Raw genomic sequence first — 23,143 nt, forward strand, 5'->3', positions numbered from 1 at the left:
ATTGCATGATGATGACACCTGTCTCCTTTCCGGCTCTCTCCGGACACTTCTTATACTCTCTAGGATCTTCCACCTTAGTAGCTTACATCTGCGAAGCGTTTCTTCTAGACTGATCTGATCTCTACTCTTCTTTTTTCTTGCTTAAACTCTGTCTCGACCGGAAAGCTTCAATTTTTGCTTCTGTAAGTTCTCTCTCCCTGTCTCTAACAAATATATGTGATTGTATACTTGTATCTGTAAACCCCTTGATTAATCATGGATTTAATTTGTTAGGTTAACATGTCTACCATTGGCCTTCCTTCATGCCACTTACTTGGAGGCGTGCAGCCACTGAGACCTTCTCCCTTCACAAATGGGGCGAGGTCTCTGCCTTTGCTAAACAAAACTTGGAAGAAACCTGGATTGAAGTCACCCCCCTCCCCCTTCAAAGTGTCTGTAATGGCTGCATACAATGTTAAACTGATCTCCCCAGAAGGCGAGGAGAAGGAGATCCAAGTCCCCGAAGATCAATACATCCTTGATGCAGCCGAGGAGGCTGGGGTAGAGTTGCCATACTCGTGTCGGGCTGGTTCTTGCTCTACCTGCGCAGGACAAGTGGTTTCTGGGACGGTGGACCAATCCGAAGGGTCATTTCTCGACGAGACCCAAATGGAGAAAGGATTCGCGCTGCTATGCATTTCGTACCCGAGATCAGACTGCGTTATACACACCCACAAGGAAGAAGAAGTTCACTGAGAAATCAAGAAGCAGCAAGTGTTCATGTCTGTCTGTAACATGAAAAGTAAGAAGACATATTACATATTAATCTTTTGGTATAATTCTTACATGTTATTAGTCCTATGAAATTTGACTTTAATTTGAATCTTTTGGTACAATTCTTAGCTTGTTGCTTTTCAACATGTGAATTGATGCTCGATCAACTTATAATTTTGTCAATTTTATTTTTGCTTTTGGATTCTGTAGTTTAGATGGTGGGTGCCCAAGTAAAAATTGCAAATGATTTTGTTTGAAAAGCTTAATCCATAGGTAATTAATTTAATTTAGTTTAATTAATTATTTTTTATATATAATTGATACTTAATTTTGTATAATAGCATTATCCAATGAAAATAATGAATATACTTTATACAAAACTTAGATTTCTTGAACTATCATGATTGGATTGGTGAGAATGTATACAAATAGCCTCTTGAGGATATTTATACTTGTTTTATCTTTTTAATGAATGGTGAAGATTTATATACTTAATTTTGTATCAATAGCATTATCTAATGGAAATAATGAATCTACTTTATATAAAACTTAAGATTGCTTGAAGTATCATGATTTGATTGGCGATAATGGATACAAATAGCTTCTTGAGGATATTTATACTCATTTTATCTCTTTAATGAAAGGCAAAGATTCATACACTATCTCTATAAGAAGAGCCCAATTCATAGGTAATTAATTTAGTTTATTTAATTAATTATTTATTTTATATAATTGATATTTAATTTTGTATCAATAGCATTATCTAATGGAAATAATTAATGTACTTTATATAGAACTTAAATCCCTATTAGATTGATCCCTATTAGATTGGTGAGAATGGATACAAATGAGCCTCTTGAGGGTATTTATACTCATTTTATCTCTTTGAATAGATGGTGAAAATTTATACATTAGAAATTAATCTCAACTTTCTAAAAATCTTTATACAAATTTATGGACTTATCGATTTTAAAATATTTTATAAATCTCTATCCAAACCTATGTACATGCTTCTAGAAAATTTTACAAACAATGATAAATTATATAAAAATGTAAGAATGATATAGAATGATGTAGTAAATTTCGGAAATATATAGTAAAGATGCGCGTGTTACACTATTTCCTTATTAGTTTATGTTTTCAATTTATCCTTATTAGATTGTGTTTCATCTTCATAGCTCGTTTTAATTTGAAGTCCTTAAATTTTAATGTTTTGATACACTTTGTACTGTTCTATTTAGATTTATGATTTCGTCAAGTGTCATGTTTGAATGAGCATGATAAATCAATGCACATGTGATCTTATGCAATAGTTTCAATGAGCATATGATGCCTTCTTCCGGAAGAAGGTAGTGAATGCCTTTTCCAGATTAGAAGAAAGCATTCGTTATTTTTCTCTTGTTTGTTTCTTTTCTTTACCTATATTTTTTCTCCTTTTCTTCCTCCACATCTCTTAATTGTTATTTTTAATTTATCATGCCTTAACTATATCCAGCCACATTTGATGCATTCGTATATATTTACAAAGAGTAAACACATTTATTTAATTTCTTGCTTGATTAATTATGGCCTTACACAAAGGGTGTACCGTGTATATACAAAGAAGATCATACTCTATCATTACAATATTGCATAACATTAGTTCGATTTGTAGCCAATTGTCAAGAAGTGTGATTTTTGACCCTTTCACAAATAAAGACAGAGTCAACAACACCTCTACTGAGACTCGATCTCATGATCACTCATATACAGTGGCGGAGCCAGGATTTACGTTGAGTGGGGGCGAAAATGTAAAAGTAAAATGAATTTAAAAATGTTCAAATACGAATAAAATTGTTAAACAACAATATGTTAACTAACATTAAATAATTATTCCAAATAAACAACTATACCAATTAACATTAACGATCAGTACAAATGGAAGGTAACTAAACCTCACAAAAAAAAAAAACAGCTCTAGGATTTGAACTGCTGACCTTTCACTTAAATTATAAGGTCAAATAACAACCTAACCATCTCAGCCAAGCCTAACTTTGCTTAATTGTTGATATGTTTAATATATATTCAGTTTATATGGAGTAGGGCAGTGGGGCAGCAGCCCCCACTGCCCCCATTGTGGCTCCGCCACTGCTCATATATGAGAGGTCATTACATATTAGCTGAGCATAATGTGTTTGGCTACTTTAGAGAATGTTAGATTGTTAAGAATGTTAGATTACTAGGAATGTTAAATTCATGTGTTCAATTATATATATATATATATATATATATATATATATATATATATATATATTTGGTACTACTAACACTGGTACAAATGTAGTATATGTTCATAATTCTGTGTTTGGTTTAAAACTAAGGTATGTAATATATACCTGTTTGGTTGAAAAGTAATTCTTTTACAGTACGATGATTATTTTTATTTGAATACTGTTAATCTGTTTTTAAATATTTTAACAAATTTAAAATTAAAATAAATAAATAAGATAATAGTAAGATATAAAAATAAATAATTTAAAATTAATTAACTAAGAGTTTGAATAATAACTAAGGCAATTGATTAAAATAAAAAAAATTAGTAATACGAAAAGAGAATGCGAGAACACTTCATAATATGAAGGATATCTTATATTCTTTTGTATTAATTAAAATTTTATGTGAAAATTATATTACATTTCTAAAAAAAATAACATAATTTGAACTAAACACATGAAAATTTTATATTCCTATTCTCTAAATAAATATAATTTTAATTATCTTATATGCCCAGAACAAACGCCCCATTATATTCCAAACTTATAACGGAAAAAAAAAAAAACACAATATTTTGAAATATTTTCTAGAAATTTTTTCTCCAACACAAAAAATCTCTAAATCTACGAATTTCTGGCAGTGGGCCCCGATTCCTCAAGTCACGGCATTTACTTTGGAACAGCAGGTACGACGTGGGACCCACTTACGAAGTTCGTTTCAGAGCTCGCTCTGACTCCGAATTTTGTTCTCCGACTGCGATTCGCTGCTGCTGCGTTTGCTGGCCACCCGGTTCGGCGCAAACCGGCTTCTCAAAACCATCCCGAGCCGTCTCCACAACCCGGTTCTCCTCCTCCCTCCTTCCTTCTCCGACGACCTCACCCTTCCAGTACACGAAACCTTGGGAGAAACCGGCTCCGCCGCAACGCGCATTACACCTCCGCCGCCGGGTTCAGACATGCTCCTGAACAACCTCGTACTCGCCGCCGGCTTGGGATTTCGAGGTTTGGGAAGAGCGAGGAGCGAGGAGGAGGACTTGTTCAGGCCGGAGAAGGAACGGTGAGATACAGATGATGACTTGGAGTCGCCGCCGCCGGAAAACCCCTGCTGGCTCTGCAGTTTCATGGAGGTTCTGCGTTGCATGTTGGCGTTTTGGTGGAACCAATCTTGTTGGGAGTCATACGGGACCCAAAATGACTCCGGCGGGAGATCAAACAAGCTCTCCGGAGAACCCGCTATCTGTTCATAGACTTCATCGAAGCCCAGAAGCTTTTCTTGGCCATCTTCACATGCAGAGTTGCAGGAGAGATGGGACTGTAGTGAAGGCATAATGCTTCAATTTCCTAATAGTGCAAGAAGAGAGAGAGGGAGGTAGGAGGCGAGTTTCAAACTAGGAAGTTGGGAGTACAGACGAAATTAAAGTCTGCAGTGCCAGGGGATGGGCAAAGTGCCTTTTTACATATAACAGATGTAATCACGTCTGGTTTTAAGGTTTTATCTCTATATAACTTCAAAAATATATGGTAGCTAACCAACTTAATTGTTTAGACTGTAGTTTGACTCAATCTATAGTGTCTGATTCTGTTTGAATCCGTGGTTTCGAATCGAACTGTGATGATCACCTGTACTGATTATGGTTACAAAACGAGATTTACTCAGTGTAGGATGTGGTCATCCAAAAATAAAATAGAATTGTAACTGGTTGCAAATGTGAAATTGGTCATAAGATACAAGGGTCGAGTCTCACCAACGATAGAGTGGGAGCAACCTCTCAAAATGAGTCTGTCACAACAATCTAGCCTCTGTTGACCAGTTGAGCATTATGATTTACCTGAACTAGACGATTATACCTTGTTATAAAATATTGGTAAAAATTGAACTCGTGATAAATATGAAAAATGGTTGGCGTTTTCTCACTTAAGGACTTGATGGTGACATGCATGCATGAATATAAGAGAAATGAGAAGCCAATCACGTTACAGTGCCAAAGAAATTTGGGCACATGCAACAAGTACGCTAGAAATGTAGAAATTAAATGGGCGTTGCGCAAATTAATTGCATACATAATCCATAAACGTGACCGGCCGCAAATGCAATGGATATAAACGCCTTTCAGGATGTTTCCCAGCTGCATGTGTAATTATGACACTATTTTTTTTGTTAGGAGAAAAATTCGGCGATCACTATTTGATGGTATATACTAAAAAAGTATTTTAAAATATAAGTTATGACTTTTATTTTTTCATGTTCTTTCTCTAATTAAATTAGGATTGCGATGTAATTTTAATATTTGAAAGCACACTTGTCAATTTCATTAGGGCGTCGACACCGCGCTAACAACGCCACGATCGAGGGAGTCTGCCGGACTTCCGCATTGGCTTGGCTGCGGCCAACACTGGGCGGTTTCGCCCCCACGATGGCGCGTGTCGCTCCTCCCCACCCTTCTAATGGGCCACCATGCTTCTTTACCCTTTAGCCCACCAAGACTCCTCCGGCAAATTGGTCCACACAATTGTGTATACTATGAATATCAGATACATTTTTAATATATTAAAAATATATTATTTTTGTATTGAAGATACATTATATAAAATAATGTACTTTTTATTTATGGTCCATGCAATAATGATTGGACTCCTCCCCCTTCTTTGAGCCACCATGTCCCTTTCTCCTAGCCCATCAAGACTCCTTCCCCTCTTTGGGCTACCATGACTCCCCTACCTCTAGTCTAACAAGATTTTCTCCTCCTTTTGGGCCTAGATTTCCCTAATAAAATAGGGTCCATGGCCCCATCACCACATTATAAGTAATAAACGCAAATTATGCCATGAAATCGTGTTCACCGAGAATGGTGAACACAAGGCAAAACGATGTCATTTTTAGGCAAAAAAAAAAATTTGCGGATGTGGAGTTAACGGCGCGCGTTTGATCAAATTATGAATTTTCTGTTATGAGATTATGAATTCTATGAAAATTCATAATTTCATAACAAAAAATTCATAATCGCATAACAGAAAATTCATAATCTCACAACTGAAAATTCATAATCTCATAACAGAAAATTCATAATCTTATAACAGAAAATTCATAATCTCATGGTTCCAAAGTGAATGTGTAGGCATGGTTCCAAAGTGAATGTGCAGGCATGGATTCATAATTTATGAATGTCCGTGATTTCGGACGGGAATATGTAGGCATGGTTCCAAAGTGAATGTGCAGGCATGAATTCATAATTTATGAATGTCCGAAATTATGAATGTAATGAAAATTCATAATCTCATAACAGAAAATTCATAATCGCATAACAGAAAATTCATAATCTCATAACTGAAAATTCATAATCTCATAACAGAAAATTCATAATCTTATAACAGAAAATTCATAATCTCATGGTTCCAAAGTGAATGTGTAGGCATGGTTCCAAAGTGAATGTGCAGGCATGGATTCATAATTTATGAATGTCCGTGGTTTCGGACGGGAATGTGTAGGCATGATTCCAAAGTGAATGTGCATGCATGAATTCATAATTTATGAATGTCCGAAATCTTTGTTCACCTCAAATTAAAGTGAAACCGCAAAATGTGAAAATAAAGAAGAAAAGTCACGCAATTAATTAAGAAAAAAAAAAAAAAAAGATAACAGTATACTAACACCGTTGGAACCGTGTTCACCATGAATGGTGAACACGGTTCCATGGCATAACGTCTGAAGTAATAAATATGATGCAATGATTTTAATAACAGATACACTAGTACAACATTAATATTTGCACGGCTGGATTATTATTGGTGCACAAAGATATTATAATGAGGTATTCTAAGGTATAAGAATCATTAGAAAGTTAAGGTATCGGAACTATTAGAGAAGAATAATATGCAAGTTCCTTTGAAAAGTTAAAAAGGAAAAGAATGAGAATATGTCAATTTTAAAGAATTAAGCTAACTATTTTTTTTTAAAAGAAGCTTATGGTGCACTAATTGGACCTAAATTAATACACATTTATAATTTTGAGGTCCCCCTCTTTATTAATTTTTTATTGGAAAATTTTCACATTATAGTCCCCCGGACTATAATGATTTTACCAATTTTAATTCTAAATTACTTTTAGTTATCAACTTATGTAACTTTTGTTGTCGGTCCAATTTTTAAACATATTTTCAGTTGGTTTCAAGGACAAATAGTAATTTTCTCAAATTCACTCCTAATTTGTTTTCATTCTCCAATCTTGTTCAAATAGGAAGAAATTCAATAAATAAATGATAGTTTTTATTTTTTTCTTTAAATTTTTTTTAATGAAATGAAGGGAAATAGGGTTTAAGAATATTTTACATGAGTGGACTTTTTTCATGTTTGGCTAAAATTGGTGAGAGGAGAAGTTAAATTATGAGTGGAGTTTTAGAAAGTATCATTTTATCTTCAATGATAAAAAAGATTTGTCAAAAAATTAGACGAAAGATCAAAAGTAACACAAATATTGATAGACGTATATGAAGCCTATATACAAACTGATAAGTCGACCAATCATTTTTGGGACTTGCCTGAGTTCTATGACTAGAAAGCCAACCTTCAATTGTCATCATGAGAGTCACATCACTTCCCGATAAGTACTATCACGATTTACATTAATGGCATGTACATGTTTATCACACTAAATCTTGTCAGATGGTCTCCAACACGCGTCTCACTCTCCAAATCTATGACTACCCTTAGCTCTCCTGGGAGGTCTGACTCTTGAAATCATATGCAATTCTAATTTTATTAAAATTTTCAAATTCATTATTATTTGGATATGTACCTAGAATATATATTGATTACTTCATATAGCATATACTCTACTTACTACCACTTTCATAATACTCTAGTTACAAACAATATTTTACTTCGTAACATATAGCTTAACCTATTAACTCTACCAAAAGTTTAATTTATTTGTCATTTTTTAACATGGGAGATGGTTACGTTACCACTAAATCACTAGTGAACTAAACGACACGGAATTGCAGGCTCCACCACTCAGTAGTCAAGCATGGGTAGCTGGTGGGATCGGATAAGATAGGTGAAAATAACTTTTTCTTGAGAGAAATAATGATGTGTTTCTAACTTTACAAAAGCTAAGGTTGTAAAATAGTGGCAAGGATTCCTGGAAAGCCACGTCAATTATAAATATGGATCATTGGAGGGGATATATATATATATGATAATGTATATGCGATGGGTGTTTTGCCTGAGAGTTGAAACATCATCATCATCTTGGAGCAAACTAAGCAGACAGCCATGGCAACCAGTCAAATGATCTTCTTTCTCATCCTCTTCCTATGTTCTTGCTCTTCTTCTTCTTCCCTTAGGAGGACCTCACCTTCTGGTATGTTTCTTGATTTCCTTTTTAATGGCTTTTCTTGAACGTATACCCAACATTAGTGTTTGTTAGGTTCGATTTGAACTGATCTGCTATGAACAATTTATATTAATTTTTGTGATCATTTGCTGATTAAGATCACAATACGAGATTTATCTAATGCACGCTTTCTAATGGTGACAGGAACTATAGGGGAGAAAAGCAAGCTGAGTGGAGGTGGTGGCAAAGGAGGAATGAGCAACGGCGGCGGCCAAAGCGGCCAGCCCGACGTGGGATCAACCAACCAAAATCCCCGCGGATCGTCGGCGGTGATACCCATATATGCTGCGAATGCCCACCACAACTCCCACCGCAACGCCGCCGGCGGCAACAGCCCCACAGCAATTCCGCCCCTGTTTTGTGCCACTCTTTTGGCGTTTCTTGTATGAACCAATTAAACTAGCGGCGATTAACAGGAGCTTCTATCTTTCTGTTTTTTTCCTGCTCCGATTGTACATATCAATCACTTTGTAAGTAAATACTGTGCAATATACTTTATGTTTCTCCAGTATCGTATGCATGTGTCTTGAATTTTTTGCCTATCATACAATTCTACATCAATTTTATAAAAGATTGTAAAATGGTATTAATTTTTGGTTAAATCTTCACTAAAAAAACAAACTTTAATTCTATGGTACAATTAAAAGACTTGGCTTGAGTGCTATGTCATTTGGCACTAAGGAGTAGATAATGATATGGATCCCACATCATCTATACACTTCTCACGAGTCATTTGGTGCTCACATACCCTTCTCGATCAAGGACAGATGGACAATGATACTTATTTTCGAGTCAAATCTCCTTAATATATACTCTTGGATAAAAATAAAAAAAAAAAAAACTAATAAAAAAGTATTTATCTTTATTTTTTTAAAATACAAAATGCCACCTTTGCCTTTTATTTATAGTAGTATGTAAGTAATTTTACTATCCGAAATTATAAAATTTCTCTAAATTGCAATTTAAATATATTATTGGTAGCATATATCAAGAACGTAACTAATTAATGTTATGTTTGGATGGGTGGGTGGAAAGGGAAAAAAAGTAGAAAAAGTGAGAAGGAAAGGAAATGGAGGAAAAGAAAACCTAACTTTGTATTTGGATGTTTGAAAAATGAGAAATGCATGCATGCATTTAGATTAAGCAAATGGTTTAGTCATGGCCAATGGGTCCAAATTAAAGGAGTGACTGAATGAGTATAACATGATTTTTGTTCTTAAAATTTACAAGTTGAATTCTTGTCAAAATTTTCTTAGTCAAATATTTTTACACATAATCTTTTTAGTATGGTTTATTTTTTTGTGTGTAATTTATAAATACACAAAAATTGATCATCAAATAATGATTGAGATTTTCCTCGTTACTAAAAACAAAAATAATTAAGGCATGTTACATATGTATGTGTATGATGTGTTAAGAAACATATATGCATTTAGTTTTCTATTTATTTATTTATAAGAAACATATATATATATATATATATATATATATATATATATATATATATATATATTAAAAAAAAATGGTCGGTTGCCATTTTAGAATGGACAAAAAAATTAAAATAAACAATATAATTAATAATAAGGTTAATATTATAGCATTGTGGTAATTACAATTTAATATTGTCATATAATATTTGCTCTAGCTTCAATCATTTAGCAATAATGATTTTGCAAACTTGGCAATGAGAAGGGCTAAAGTGTCCTTTTATGAAATTGAATTATGAATCACTGGGATTACAAGTAATACAATTTGAAGTAAATGGCAAGATCTAATGTCATCACTCATCAGCATAAAAGAATAATATAGTACACATATTTTAGTTGGTTTAAAGAATGGAAAATAAGTAAATATTGGAATAATTCAAGAGAAAATGACATTTTTAATTTCTAAGGTGTACATGTAGTGTAGAGTCGGTTCCTAAATTATTAAATATGTAAAATTAGTTTAAGTAGCATTTTTAGTCTCACTTAATAAAAATTGTAACTAATTGATTGTAAATGTGTGCAATCTAATTAATTTGGTAAGGTCTTTTTAGTGTGATATGCACAAGAGAAAATAATAAATATTTTTGTTGGTTGAAAGAATGAAAATAGTCCGCATGCATAGCTCAATTCGTTTTATGGTAGTAGATTAATGTATGTAAGGACGTATGATCAAACCCTGACAATCGCAATTTGAAGTTTCACCCTCCTCCACAATCTTGTTAAGTCGAGGCGTAGAAGAAATAAATTTTATTTTTTTGTGAGTAGAATGAAAAATAAATAAATATTAGAATAAAAAATATCTTTAATTACATTCAATGAATCTCGATCATTGAATTGATGATGATCACATATATACTATTCTTGCCCCAAACATATATATTATTCTCATAATTAAAATGGTGATGAGACTTGCTTATTGTTCCTTGCCAAATAGATGATGGTTAGCCATCATGATCATTCTTTTACCCTAGATTGATTCTGTCTTTGTTATTTGGTCTAGATCAATGATTGATCATACTTCGAGATTTTAGTAAAGAAATATTATTTGGTAGAAACTGATCTGATCTGATATATATATATATATATATATATATATATATATATATATATATATATATATTATTTTCAAATTAAGAATACTAGCCAATTTTCGTTTCTTAATCAAGAATGACATCTAGCCATCATTCTAGTGGGGAGCAATGACAAATTGGTAAGATTTAGCCATAATCATCATTTTTATGCCAACGATGATAATGTTTAATACTTTTTTGTCATTTTAATATCATGTCAATTCTTAAATAATGTAAAATTATGATTTTATAAATGGTCCAAACGAAATTGTTGTAAAAGTTATAATAAAGTGATTTTAATCAATTTCACTAATTAAACATGTCTTTTGTAGAAAGCAAGAGTAGTAGTTGTCAAAATTTTAAGGTCTTGCTTTCTTCTAATTAGGTAAACCAAAAAGTTTTGTTCACACTTCACATCATGTACAAGGAATCTTGTCATTTTGTACTAATAGTTCCAATCCATCTTAATCTCCACTACTTCCAAAAGGATAAAATCATAGAGAATATAATCTATACCTCATCGCTACACACATAATCAATGTTTAATTAATTTGATTGTGCAATATAAACCGTTCAATGAAAGTGTTCCCCACAGGATTAAAATTATTATAATATTAAATATTATCTTCAAAATTATCATATTTTTTTTGAGTTACAAGAAAAACTTGCAACTATTACTCGAGAACTAGTATAGTACCCGTGCGATGCACGGAATGAATATTGTTCAAGATATTGCGGGAAAATGATTTAAGAAGATTTTATTTTTATAAATGTGATATGAGCTTTATTCATTTATATATATATATATATATATATATATATATATATATATATATATAATTTTTAATTTAATAATTATATTGATTTGATTTGTATTTATTAAATTATTATATTAAATAAATATTTGTAATTAAAATAAAAATTAATATATAATAAAAATTAATTCATGTGAATACAATAATGTAAATACAATAAATGTTTTTATTAAATTATTAAATTATTAATTATTAATATAAATATTTGTAATTAAAATAAGAATCGATATATAATAAAAATAAATTCATATGAATACAACAAATGCTTTCATACTTTGGAGGGAAAAAAAATTTGACCATCATTTTACTTTAATATATATATAGAGATATATAGGGACTAGACATGTGCAACGTTCTGATCAACTAAAAGGATATTAACAAAAATTAAAGTTGTGATCTTCAGTAATGAAAAACGTGCTTTAATTCATTCATGACTCGACCACTCCTTTTGGGTTATTGTATTTGATGGTTTTTGGGTTTTCGGGCCCAAGGAGGTCCAACACAACCTTTAGCTGGAGGATACACCTTTCAATAAAATGTGTGTCTCGAAAGAAAGAAAATGCTTTGTTTAGAATCTCCTCTATTCCCTCTCCGGGTCCTCTTTTTCTATGTTCGTCCTCTACAAGAGTGGAGGAGCCTTTATATAGCAGCTCCTCCCCCACTGACTTGAAGGCCCTTAATAGCCGACTTCAAGACTAATTAAAGTATAGAGCCGTTGGTCGCCTTTACTGAGTCGGCCAACGGCTCTCTCAAGCTCGTAACAGCCGGACCAAGTCCGGCCTTTTAATGCTCTAACGGTTCCCTGTTTAAGAGTCTCTTTGATGATCTCAACGGCTCCTTGAGCCGAGTCTTTCTCTGGGCTTGGGGCCTGGCCGACTCCTCGCCCTCGACCCAAGCTCTTACTGGGCCCTTCTTAGCAATCCTGAGCTAGGTCCCCGTACTTGGGCCTGGGCTGATTTCTGGACTCGGCCCAAGCACCCTCCGGGCTTCTCCCGATGCTAGCCCACCTTTCCTGTCTTGGGCTCTCTTCTTTGGGCCAATCTTTCTTGGGCCGGGGTCCTCACCCCATCAGTATTCTTTTTTTGATAGAACAAAACATAAAATACGGTACTCCCACATTCCGATCTAATAGAACATTTAAAAAGATGAAAATTACGCTGATTTAATGATTCAACAGATCGACATGACCAAATGCTTGGCCCGTGTGCACAAGGGATTTTCATTATTTTGTCTCTTGTATTATTTGTTTTGTTTTTTTCTTACATGCATGATTCACTAATCACTATATGGTATGGATTTCAACTCCTACGTGGAATCCCTCAGCTCAACCATATATCCGAATAAGTTCTGGTTGTCCTCTTTGGTTTGACTTTTAATACTATCAGTAGAATTTTGGCATGTTTACTAATTGATTTATTGATTTTTTTTTTCTAAAGAAAACGGAGAATTGAAAAATGAATAACTGAAAACCATGGTTACTTGCACTAATTTCTATTTTTGAAAAATGAAAAAAAAAACTTAAAAAAAAAATCTAAACAAAAAGTGTTTTCCAATTTAGAAACAAAAAAAAAAGGACAAAACAATACATTCCCTTCTACCACTTACCAACCTATATATCTACCCTTACAACTACCTACTTATTACCGTATTACATTTTTCTACTTACATATTTTACATATTACTACAATTAACTGTATTCTTTATCATCTCCTTTTTAGTACATATCGCTATCCAACTTCTATCATCTCTATTCTCATTTACTTACACCAACATGTATTTGCAAGGCAAAAGGGGGTTAGGGGAGCTGATGACCCTCATCCCCTTTCCCCCTTCCCTTAAAATTTGTTTATTATATTGTAAGTTATAATTTTTATTTTCTTATATTGGCTTAGTATGTGAAACTTGAAATCTCCAACTAAATGGTGGATTATGAAATTAGCAAACAAATTGAACTTGAATTGAAGCTATTGATTTTCTTGTGACCTCTCAGCATTCTTTAATTTGTATAGCAATTTACATTGTGGTTAGTTCAATATATATTCATTAATAGTTATATATAGATTGTGGTTAGGTCCATGACCATTATTGCTTAATGGGCTTATTCTCCCTAGCCTTCTATCTACCTCATGGAGTAATGGTGGAGAAAAGAAAATGGAGAACACAATGATATGATTGTTCTAATGATCCCTTATGTGTGAATATTAACGCCATATATATGTCCATATATGTCAAAGAGTTGGTAATATATAGCAATATAGTCTATAGTTTTTATATTCAAAATACATACAAAAAAGTTATTAGCTTTTCATATTTAGATTGAGTGCCCTAATTAGTTGGTAGCTTGAACTGTATAAATATTCTTAAAAAGACTTGTAAGGGATTCGGAATCTTTTTCACTCAAAGCAATATAATAACAATACCCAATTTCTTCCAAATTTCTTTAGCATCATACTTTATTTTCTGCTTTGATCGTAAAACCAACCAATCCCTCAAATAGGGAAATGTAAGAAGATAAAATGGAACATGCAATAAGGTTCTTAAATTAGTTGTTCTTATCCAGAATCTTGTCTTTGCTTTTGCTTTCTGCCTTCCTTATCACCAAAGGCAAACAAGGCATGTTCATCACCATCATATATATGACATTCCACCTTAGCTTGCTTTAAACATCAATATTGTTTACATGAATAAATCAAATCACAAAAAATGTATATAATCAAGAACATATATATATATCCTAGCCTATCCATTTACAGATCAACTTATTGTTCTCGGATCTGTATCTATCTGTCTATCAATCATCACCAACCAAAAGAAGTCATAAAAATATACATATCATAAACTGATGGTCCTAGCTAGAGTAAAGTAAAGCAACCATCATATCATCATATTCACTTACTTCATCTAAAAGCAAAGACAAAAAACAAAACATCCTCTGCCAACTATTTTAATGTATTGCTGATTGCCAACCCTAAGCTGTTCTCTTTCTCGACGAGCAAGCGGAAGAGCCTGCACACTCTCTCGTTGTCGCTGCACCGGGCAATGATGTCCATATAGTGCATGGCGTCGCGAGGGAGAAGGCCTTCCATGAAGAAGCTGAAGAGATGGGAGTGAGTTCCCTGCATTGTGTCCAGGCACTGTTCCAAGGCCTTCACTTGCTGCAGTTTGCTCAGATCTGTTGCTTCCATTAGTGGCAGTAACTCCCTTTCTTCCTCTTCAAAGTGTTGCTTTGAATGCTCCTGCATGCCAAATTCACATCAATTTCATACACAATAACCCCGAATCTAGCTAACTCCTCTGATACCAAATTAAAAGATGTGTTCCGCTTTGAGTAAGAATATATATATGTACCTTTAAGGTTTTGAGGCGAGTTTTGAGATTGGAGAGGGCTTCTTGGTAGACAGGTTTCCCTGAATCCAAAACTCCTATGGATTTAATGTCTTCTTTGATGCCATTCATTACAGGCAGATCTCTTGCATGCTTCTCATTTGCAGCTCTGCACAATCCTGCATTATCACCAATCATATCATTCCACTCACTATCTTGCTTACAGATAGAACAGTCCTCAATTCTCAGCAAGAAACAAGAAAAATATGGGACAATCCAGTCAAGTTGGTCAGACAATCAAACGTCCTCAAATCTCAAACAAGAAAAACATGGAGGCAACCTAGCCAGCAAGTTGATCGGACAATTAACTTGGTAACCACAAAGTTCTAAGTTTGAATTCTTTGCCAGCTATGAACACAAGACTAGGTTTACCAGTGCATACCCTATAGTGACTTTTAATTTACCTTGTCGCTCAAAAAAATAAAGAAACAAGAAAACATTATCCTGTTGGCACGGGCAATTTAGTTAGTTCCGTAAATTGTGGATAAATTAAAGACGGACACAAATTTGAACCCTAGATATAGCAGCGTGAGAGTTACACCCAATATGGTGGACTTCTTGTAAATACCAGACAAGTCTTTTTACCCAATGAGTGGTTAGTCACCATAATTTATCTCTCCAGTCCCCACTATTCTATCGGGGTGTGGGGGTCTTGAGATAAAGAAAATTTTGACTTGTGGACAAGAAAAACATTATCCTTAAAAAAATATAGCAATCAAGGATTTTGGGTAACTTGTATATTAAAGATTGATGATTATAACAACTAGTAAGTGAACTAAAAATGAGTGCTAATGAAATTGAAGGGTGGTGAGAATTATGAATACCTCGATCGGCTTTTTCCAAGATTGGGAAGACAACTTTCTCTTCCATTTGAGCATGCTCGAATAACAGCTCCAGCAACTGAGAGTAGCTCCTTCCAAATTTCTTCAACTCCATTCTGGGACTACCCATCGCCGGATCGCCCCTCGCCTTCCCTCGACGCGCCGCCAGGTCCTCCGCCCACCTCACCATCCTCTCCAGGTGCCAAACCATGCTCCGGTGCTGCAGCACCACCACCCACACCACTAGCGGCGTCGTCGACGTTTCGCCGAACCGCGCCCCGCCGCCAGTCATCACCAGCTGCGGCTCCGGAAACTTGTCGTCCAAGTAACGCACCAGGCTCTCGACGGAGCCGGAAACCACGTCGGACTCGTATTCAATCGCCGCCGTGTCGTGGCTGTCGGACGCCACGAACTTGAGAGCCACGGGCTTGTACTGAAGCGCGAATCGCAGGTAGTAGGTATCAATGCCGAACGGTGTCCCGTAGAGTTTGACCGCCGGTTGGTCCTTCTTCATCACGTCGCCGGCCGGCCGGTTCTCGACCGGCGATCGGTGACTGATCACGTCGCCCGGCGCGATCTCTGCCGTCGAATCCCTCGGCTTCTTGAAGCAATTACCCATCAATTCAAGAAAATGGGAAATTAAAATTTCTTGGTGGTTTTGATGAATTGAAATCAATGGAAGCTAAGAAACCTTAATTAATAAACCACCAAATTAAGAGGTAGAGTAAGCCAAGAAACAAGAATCCTTAGCAGAAGTGAAAATGATGATGTACAATAATCATTGTTTTATCCGAAAGACAGCTTACTACACACTTTACAGTGTGTGTGCAGAACACTTTAGTATGTATATATGTTTGTGCATATCTGTCTGGGTGGGTAAATATATTGTACGTACAGTAGAAGAATAGAAGCTTGAGTGTGAAGGGATATGATGAAATGAAATGAAGAAAATAAGCCAACTTTCATGAAAGCTGTCGGAAAGTGTAAAGACTAAAGACGCTCCCGTTGGGACCGGGCGGGGGTGGGTATGATTGTGTGCTTCGTACGTTGTCATGTTATGCTGGATTCGTTGTTACTGATGGCAGATAAGCAAAACATGCACCCAAAAGGTTGAATCGCCCCAAGGGTCGCCCCGCCAAAACATCCTCGATCTTGATTCATTGTTCTCAAACTTCATTATTGAAACTAATTAAGCTGTTCATGTGGATAAAAATTATCATTTGTGCTCCAGAGTAGCTTGATTAAATTTTAAGTAACAGATTACATTTCAACTTATAGATCAAATTGAATCTTGACAGCAACAGTGTAATTAAGAGTTTCACTTTCTTGTAAGAGTAGCTCTTTATGGACACTATGTACTAATCCTCTTATCTATAAAGTTGCTGAATTATTATGATTTAACTATACTTCTCCATAATTTCTATAAAGTCCGAATGTAAGGACTCTCAAGACAAAAAAATTAAAATCTTTTATACCCAAAGAATTAATTATCATTTGTAAGCAGGGAAATAGTCATTTTTAAGCAACAATGAGTTGTGTTTCCTAATTGGAAAATTTTCAATTTATCATAAATATTTTTGTCTCATTATTTAGTAGTTAAATGACTTAAATCAGGTCTTTCTTTATTATTATTTTTTTGCTTATTCTCTTTAACATTTTTTTTTTATAATTTGTAAATTTCATATTACTTAGTAGTTTTAAAATATATAAACTTTATCTACTAACAATAAATTAAATATTATTAAAAAATTGAATTGTAAATAATTTTAATCAATCTTGATTAACTAAATTGGACACATAAAGAGAGATGAATGGAGTAGGAAATTAGAGAATTGAAAACAAAAATGTATTTCTTTCTTTTTTTTTACTTAAGAAAGGCAGCCGTTGAGAAGGCGCGGCCCAGAGCTCAGTTGCGGCCTGCGGGCGTGGATTATTATCGAAATGGGCCGGGTTATCGGCCCGACCCCGTGAACATTGATTGCCTGAGGCGGGTGGGGGAATGGGAAATAAAGCTTTAGCTTTTAGCATCGTCAAGCTACAAACTTTCTTCTTCACTTCTCTGGTCTGAGACGAAAACGGGAAGCGCAGCAGCATGAGTCGGTCGGGTCAGCCTCCGGATCTAAAAAAGTGAGTCCCTCTCTTCTCTCGTCTTTTCTATTTTTGTTAACTATATTACGTTCTTTCGAATTTTGACCCGAAATGAATTGTTTGTTTGTTTTTTTTTTTTCCCCTACATTCTGCAGGTACATGGACAAGAAACTCCAAAGTAGGTTACTTTTTCTTAATCTATCAGTGAAATTAAGCTTTTTGTTGTTTAAATCTTTACTTTGGCGTTGCCATGGTCTAGGGTTTAGGGTTTAGAATTTGCGATTTAGGGTTTATCGATAGTCTATTTGTTTATGGCTACTACTTTTATTATTTGGATATACGAGATTCATGAGTTATATTGCTCCTTGTTTTTGTTGCTCTGTATTTTCTTCTTTTTTACCCTTTGTTATTTAATTAGTAAATATTTGAAAATAGAGAGGTTGCTCTACAATCTTAAATTATATATCCATGGATGGATGAATAATTGAATATGCACTGTATTACAATCAATTACAAGATGCATTTCCAAGCAAATCAGTTGTTTCTTGTTTTGACTTTTATGTTGAGTAATTACTTGCATATTGCATAAATGCTTTTGGCTCATTGTTGAGTTTGTCTATCATGTGCTTTGTGGAATTTGCTTAAGATGTGTGGATATATAAAACGCTGAGGAATTAGACAAGATTGTTGAGCTTAGGAAACACAAAAATGTGTAATGCTTATGGTGCATCAATCTCCGAGAGTTAATGTCTTGTGTTTGACCTTTGTTTCTTTATAATAACCCCCTCTACTTAGAGGGGGGGTTTTCAGATGAAATGTAATCCAATTCACATTCTTTTGCAGTTAAGATGAATGCCAATCGCATGGTAGTCGGGACTCTTCGTGGGTTTGATCAGTTCATGAATTTGGTCATTGATAACACTGTGGAGGTTAACGGCAATGAAAAGAATGATATTGGCATGGTGGTTAGTAGTCTCCATTTCCCCTAACTTACGATCTTCATTGAGTTCAGGCATTTCTTTTCTTTTGGATGGACACGAAGTAGTTACTATAAAAGATTTACATATTGTGCAATCCCTGTTAAAGTTTTCAACTACCATTTGTTACTTACTGCAGCGTTACTTTTTTCAGGTTATTCGGGGAAACAGCGTTGTTACTATTGAAGCATTGGAGCCCGTTGCCAGATCGTAGCGCTAGTAGCTGCTGATGCAGTCATCACCTTGTTAATTTCATCTATGTACCAATGCCTGCTGCTTTGTGGAAGCATTATAGGTCTACTAGTACTTTTTGTTAGGTTTCCAAAGTATTGAAGCAGAACAAGTTATCATATGACTGAGCTGAATTTGATTGCTATTATGTACTTTGGTGGCAATGGATTTTAATTTTTAGTTTATCTAGTCTTTCATGGTGTGCATATTCTAACTTTGGCTTGCATCGGTTGCGTGACTTTAGGGTTCTGTCTCCGTTTATGGGCCAAGTTACTTTCAGTGAGAATTGTTTATTGGTCTTTTTAATTTGAACCAGTTAGCTATGGCAAACTGGTTTATTTCTCTGAGTTTGTGGTCCTTTATTGGCTTTTTTAAGTTTAGAGAACTGACTATTAACCTTTTTGATTTGAACTGGTTCGGCAAATCAAAGAAGCACAACAAAGGTGTAGCCTTTTTGATCATTTCTTGTATTTCAAACAGTGAATAATGGTCTGATATTGTGAACTTGTCAAGCACAAACTGATTTTGCTGTCTTTAGATTGGTGTTAGATACACTATCAATTATTACACCATGTTGGAACATAAACACATTAGTTTCATACTTCTCTGTAAATGAAAATTCCTCCAGATCAATTAAATCATCTTAGGGTAACTAAATGTGTTCTGCAAGTCAAAAGTTTCTTGGTCTGTCCCATTAATACTCGGAGCGACGCCTCTGGTTGTCTTCACATAGGCAACATATTCGCGGTAGTGCAAGGTAAATACCATGCTCTCATACCGCGTTAGCTGGATGTTCTTTCTGAGCAATTCGGTGATGGTGCCAGTGTAGCCCGCTTTGCACATCAGTGAGTTGATAGCTTCGGTTTTTGTCCAGCCTGAGAGCAAACGAAAGCCAGTCAGTAAATCCCGACCACTAGCTATAAATCGGTCAGTTCATTTGGCAAATTTTAGTCTTGTAGTAGCGTCGTGAGTGCAATATAGGGGAAAAGGTTGTTAGTACTCGGAAAGAAATTAACAAATTGATCAATTAGACCAAATTTCACCTTCGTGAGCAGCTACCTCCGGGAGGTATGTGGCACTTCTCGTGATATTGTAGTCCGGGTCAATAAATTCAATAATTACTCCGTGCTTCCCAACCTATAAGAAAACACAACATTCTTGAAAATCAAAGATAATATATTGTTGTGATAAATGCAATATTAGCTAAGAGGGACCAAAAACTGGCCTACTGGTTTGTGTGATTAAAGCAATAATTTTGCAGTAGCATCAACCGTATCATATCATCTCATACTGCGTCTAACTAATACGGAGTATCAGATAATAATTGGAAGATTGCTCAGAATAACTTAGAACGTTACCCATCATGGTTTAGAATATGAACACTAAAAGTATGCAATTCAAGAAGTTATACTTTTTTTAGATGAAGAGGGAAATCCAATCAAGTTGCTTATTGAACTATAAAGTTGGATCACAAAACAAATAGCATTTGTATTTCTATCATGCATAAACCATCATATTACGTCAGAGCAATACCTCCCAATCGAGATAGTTAAGTGCAGTCTCATAATTTGTCAGAACGGATACTGTACATTCCAAACTAGGTAACTCTTTAGCCTGTATTGGAGGGAAACGGCGGTCCCTTAGAGCACTGTGACATTTCGAGACAAAAAATGTTAGGATGTAAGATTAATTCATCAATCAGGATAAATAAAAATAGATTTGGATATTGCTACGGAATATGATTACTTTGCCCACAAAAGGCGAAATTCCCTCGCCCCCAGGCCCCTACACCCTAGCCTTACAGGATAGTGGAAGGGTAAATTACAGTGACTCAACGGTCCATTAAGTGGGAAGACAAGTGCCTGGTGCCCACAAGGAGCCCATCACATTGGGTGTAACTCCCACACTGACACACTGCGGCTATCAGGGCTCGATCATGTGTCCTTGCCCACAATCTACCACATAGGAACCAACTGAGTGCGGGCAATATGATTACTTTTTTGGGTTGACAACTACTTAGTTCTTCATTTTGCCCACACCAAGTATATGATTCGGCTTTTAAATAAAAACAAAACGACTTGAAACAACTGCATAAAGAATTACTGTAAATCCAACTGAAGAAGTCTACGACCAGAGAAAGTTTTCCTATTACCAAATCCACTAGAGTAATCAAGAAGAAAAAAGATGAATTCCTAAGGCAATTTCTTTCCCAGATTACCTTGTTAGTGCGTAATCTTTGAAACCGTTAATAAGGCCACAAGCTTCCAAAGTGCCAATGCATCCACGAAGACGAGGCTCGCTGCCATTCACCGCTTTCTTCCAAGTCACAAACAGTGGGCTGAAGCCAAGATAATTAGATCAAATATGGTAAATCCAAAATTTTATTTTCAGATCAGTGCATTCTATTAAGGGAAACAGTAGCAATTCAGTTTAGCTTATCAAATAGAAATCATTGGGATCCTACTAAGCCAAAAGGACAGTTTGCAAGGTTCATATATACACATGACAGAATTACAAAATAGCCTCGACTCTATCCAATTCCACACGAAAACAAAGCGGCCCAAAAGGCATTTCATTAAGCATCACATAATCCATGCAATTACCTCATACACTCCTACAACCTTAAAAGCAAACTCTCAGATTAATAGTTGCAGTAGGAAAGCGAGGAAGTTTAAACTCATTAGTCATTACCATGTTGCCTTCAACCCAAATACCCAAATCACAATTATGACTGAAGGGCATAGAGACATAGAGTTCATTGCTCAAAGAAACATTCAAAAACAAAATATCTCTGCAGTCTGGACTATCAACATCCAAACAAGGAATCAATACAAAAAGAATATAAACAAAGAAAGACCCTTTCAAACACACACTCAAAAGTGGAAATCTTCAACAATTTACAAACAAAACAATAAAAAGAACGGAAATTATACGAAATGGAAGTTCAAGTTCATGGAAACTAAACCCCCCCAAAAAAAATTGAAATACAAAATTATATACTACTTAAAGTAACAGAGATTTACTGTTGACCCTCATCGAAAGCAGGGGGAGGGGTTTGCTCGCTGTTGTAGTAAGCCACCAAGGTATCAAAGCAATACACCGCCATTTCTCTATTTGCAGACACCATTTTTCCCCCTCTCCGATTGTTTCCAATCAAATTTCCCAGATTCTTTGGCCGATCAACGAATCAATTCAACAATCTAATCCAGTTAAAATTCAACAATGAATCATTTAACTAAGATGTTTTAAATCCGGCTTTCAACAATTTGGTGTCCCTTGTTCTTCTTCTGGTTTGTTTCTATCAAGTCGAGTGAATAATAGGATTATAGATTCCACAACAGTAACAGAAACGAAAAAGAACGAAACTTTGGCCTTTGGGTTATATTCTATTCTATTCTCTTCCCTGTCAGCTGACATTTTATGCTTCGACGGAGAAGAAAAGCACATTTTCAGGTTTCGTGAATTACGAGTGTCAAACTTAACTACTTAAAGCTAGGCAAATTGAGTTCGAATTTCAAATCCTACTCTTTAAATTTTATGTTAAGAATAATTTTTTTTTTTTTTTTTATGTAAGTCCTAATACAAATGTCTTATGTCAAGATATAAGAGTACACATTGTATTTTTTTGATAAATTTTTATGCTAACTATTAAAAATTATTTTTTAATATACTAAAAATATATTATTAATATACTAAATGTATAACATATTTTGAGTACTTAGATAATGTACTTTTTTTAATACAATGTACATTAAACCCTTCGACCATCTCAAAATCAAGATAAAATTGTATATCCCTAAAATATCATGTCACTTGATATAATGATACCAGAAACATATAATTGTATGGGCTCAAATTCAATTGGTAGGGAA

General features: G+C 34.8%; 5 protein-coding genes across 9 annotated transcripts; 3 read left to right on the forward strand and 2 right to left on the reverse strand.

Moving 5' to 3' along the window:
• On the forward strand, positions 1 to 924 carry LOC109186627 (ferredoxin, root R-B2-like). 2 transcript variants are annotated; one of them, XM_019336695.1, is made up of 2 exons: positions 1 to 191; positions 277 to 924. In XM_019336695.1, exon 2 carries the CDS (start codon positions 280 to 282, stop codon positions 733 to 735), a length of 456 nt encoding a protein of 151 aa, XP_019192240.1. In that variant the 5' UTR covers positions 1 to 191; positions 277 to 279; the 3' UTR covers positions 736 to 924. The 2 variants fall into 2 exon arrangements, with proteins under 2 accessions (XP_019192240.1, XP_019192239.1); XM_019336694.1 differs by having other exon boundaries at positions 1 to 182; positions 274 to 924.
• LOC109186626 (uncharacterized protein At2g38710-like) lies at positions 704 to 22,725 on the reverse strand. 2 transcript variants are annotated; one of them, XM_019336692.1, is made up of 6 exons: positions 22,295 to 22,725; positions 21,490 to 21,609; positions 20,805 to 20,919; positions 20,315 to 20,408; positions 19,925 to 20,146; positions 704 to 820 (listed from the first exon to the last, which is right to left on the reverse strand). In XM_019336692.1, exons 1-6 carry the CDS (start codon positions 22,396 to 22,398, stop codon positions 795 to 797), a joined length of 681 nt encoding a protein of 226 aa, XP_019192237.1. In that variant the 5' UTR covers positions 22,399 to 22,725; the 3' UTR covers positions 704 to 794. The 2 variants fall into 2 exon arrangements, with proteins under 2 accessions (XP_019192237.1, XP_019192238.1); XM_019336693.1 differs by lacking the exon at positions 704 to 820 and having other exon boundaries at positions 19,769 to 20,146.
• LOC109186628 lies at positions 8,107 to 8,911 on the forward strand. The gene is made up of 2 exons (XM_019336697.1): positions 8,107 to 8,365; positions 8,543 to 8,911. The coding sequence occupies exons 1-2, from the start codon at positions 8,278 to 8,280 to the stop codon at positions 8,785 to 8,787; spliced, it is 333 nt and encodes a 110-aa protein (XP_019192242.1). The 5' UTR covers positions 8,107 to 8,277; the 3' UTR covers positions 8,788 to 8,911.
• LOC109186623 lies at positions 14,405 to 16,986 on the reverse strand. 3 transcript variants are annotated; one of them, XM_019336690.1, is made up of 4 exons: positions 16,974 to 16,986; positions 15,979 to 16,573; positions 15,119 to 15,273; positions 14,405 to 15,006 (listed from the first exon to the last, which is right to left on the reverse strand). In XM_019336690.1, exons 2-4 carry the CDS (start codon positions 16,487 to 16,489, stop codon positions 14,710 to 14,712), a joined length of 963 nt encoding a protein of 320 aa, XP_019192235.1. In that variant the 5' UTR covers positions 16,490 to 16,573; positions 16,974 to 16,986; the 3' UTR covers positions 14,405 to 14,709. The 3 variants fall into 3 exon arrangements, with proteins under 3 accessions (XP_019192235.1, XP_019192234.1, XP_019192233.1); XM_019336689.1 differs by lacking the exon at positions 16,974 to 16,986 and adding an exon at positions 16,936 to 16,970; XM_019336688.1 differs by lacking the exon at positions 16,974 to 16,986 and having other exon boundaries at positions 15,979 to 16,897.
• On the forward strand, positions 17,995 to 19,461 carry LOC109186630 (probable small nuclear ribonucleoprotein G). The gene is made up of 4 exons (XM_019336699.1): positions 17,995 to 18,102; positions 18,219 to 18,241; positions 18,907 to 19,028; positions 19,195 to 19,461. Exons 1-4 carry the CDS (start codon positions 18,068 to 18,070, stop codon positions 19,252 to 19,254), a joined length of 240 nt encoding a protein of 79 aa, XP_019192244.1. The 5' UTR covers positions 17,995 to 18,067; the 3' UTR covers positions 19,255 to 19,461.
• Positions 22,726 to 23,143: the final 418 nt, after the last annotated feature.

Source organism: Ipomoea nil, unplaced genomic scaffold (genome assembly GCF_001879475.1).
Source record: "Ipomoea nil cultivar Tokyo-kokei standard unplaced genomic scaffold, Asagao_1.1 scaffold1407, whole genome shotgun sequence".
NCBI lineage: Eukaryota > Viridiplantae > Streptophyta > Magnoliopsida > Solanales > Convolvulaceae > Ipomoea > Ipomoea nil.

What these genes read in the sequence shown, in the direction of transcription:
- LOC109186627 (XM_019336695.1), top strand. Translation starts at nt 280, where the DNA reads ATGTCTACCATTGGCCTTCCTTCATGCCACTTACTTGGAGGCGTGCAG.
- LOC109186628 (XM_019336697.1), top strand. Translation starts at nt 8,278, where the DNA reads ATGGCAACCAGTCAAATGATCTTCTTTCTCATCCTCTTCCTATGTTCT. An exon ending in TAGGAGGACCTCACCTTCTG is followed by an intron (nt 8,366 to 8,542) that starts GTATGTTTCTTG and finishes TAATGGTGACAG; the next exon opens with GAACTATAGGGGAGAAAAGC.
- LOC109186623 (XM_019336688.1), bottom strand. Translation starts at nt 16,594, where the DNA reads ATGGGTAATTGCTTCAAGAAGCCGAGGGATTCGACGGCAGAGATCGCG. An exon ending in CTTGGAAAAAGCCGATCGAG is followed by an intron (nt 15,274 to 15,978) that starts GTATTCATAATT and finishes GTGATAATGCAG; the next exon opens with GATTGTGCAGAGCTGCAAAT. An exon ending in CTCGCCTCAAAACCTTAAAG is followed by an intron (nt 15,007 to 15,118) that starts GTACATATATAT and finishes TTTGGCATGCAG; the next exon opens with GAGCATTCAAAGCAACACTT.
- LOC109186630 (XM_019336699.1), top strand. Translation starts at nt 18,068, where the DNA reads ATGAGTCGGTCGGGTCAGCCTCCGGATCTAAAAAA. An exon ending in CATGGACAAGAAACTCCAAA is followed by an intron (nt 18,242 to 18,906) that starts GTAGGTTACTTT and finishes ATTCTTTTGCAG; the next exon opens with TTAAGATGAATGCCAATCGC. An exon ending in AGAATGATATTGGCATGGTG is followed by an intron (nt 19,029 to 19,194) that starts GTTAGTAGTCTC and finishes TACTTTTTTCAG; the next exon opens with GTTATTCGGGGAAACAGCGT.
- LOC109186626 (XM_019336692.1), bottom strand. Translation starts at nt 22,398, where the DNA reads ATGGTGTCTGCAAATAGAGAAATGGCGGTGTATTGCTTTGATACCTTG. An exon ending in AAAGATTACGCACTAACAAG is followed by an intron (nt 20,920 to 21,489) that starts GTAATCTGGGAA and finishes GAAATGTCACAG; the next exon opens with TGCTCTAAGGGACCGCCGTT. An exon ending in TGACTTGCAGAACACATTTA is followed by an intron (nt 821 to 19,924) that starts GTTACCCTAAGA and finishes ATAACATGTAAG; the next exon opens with AATTATACCAAAAGATTAAT.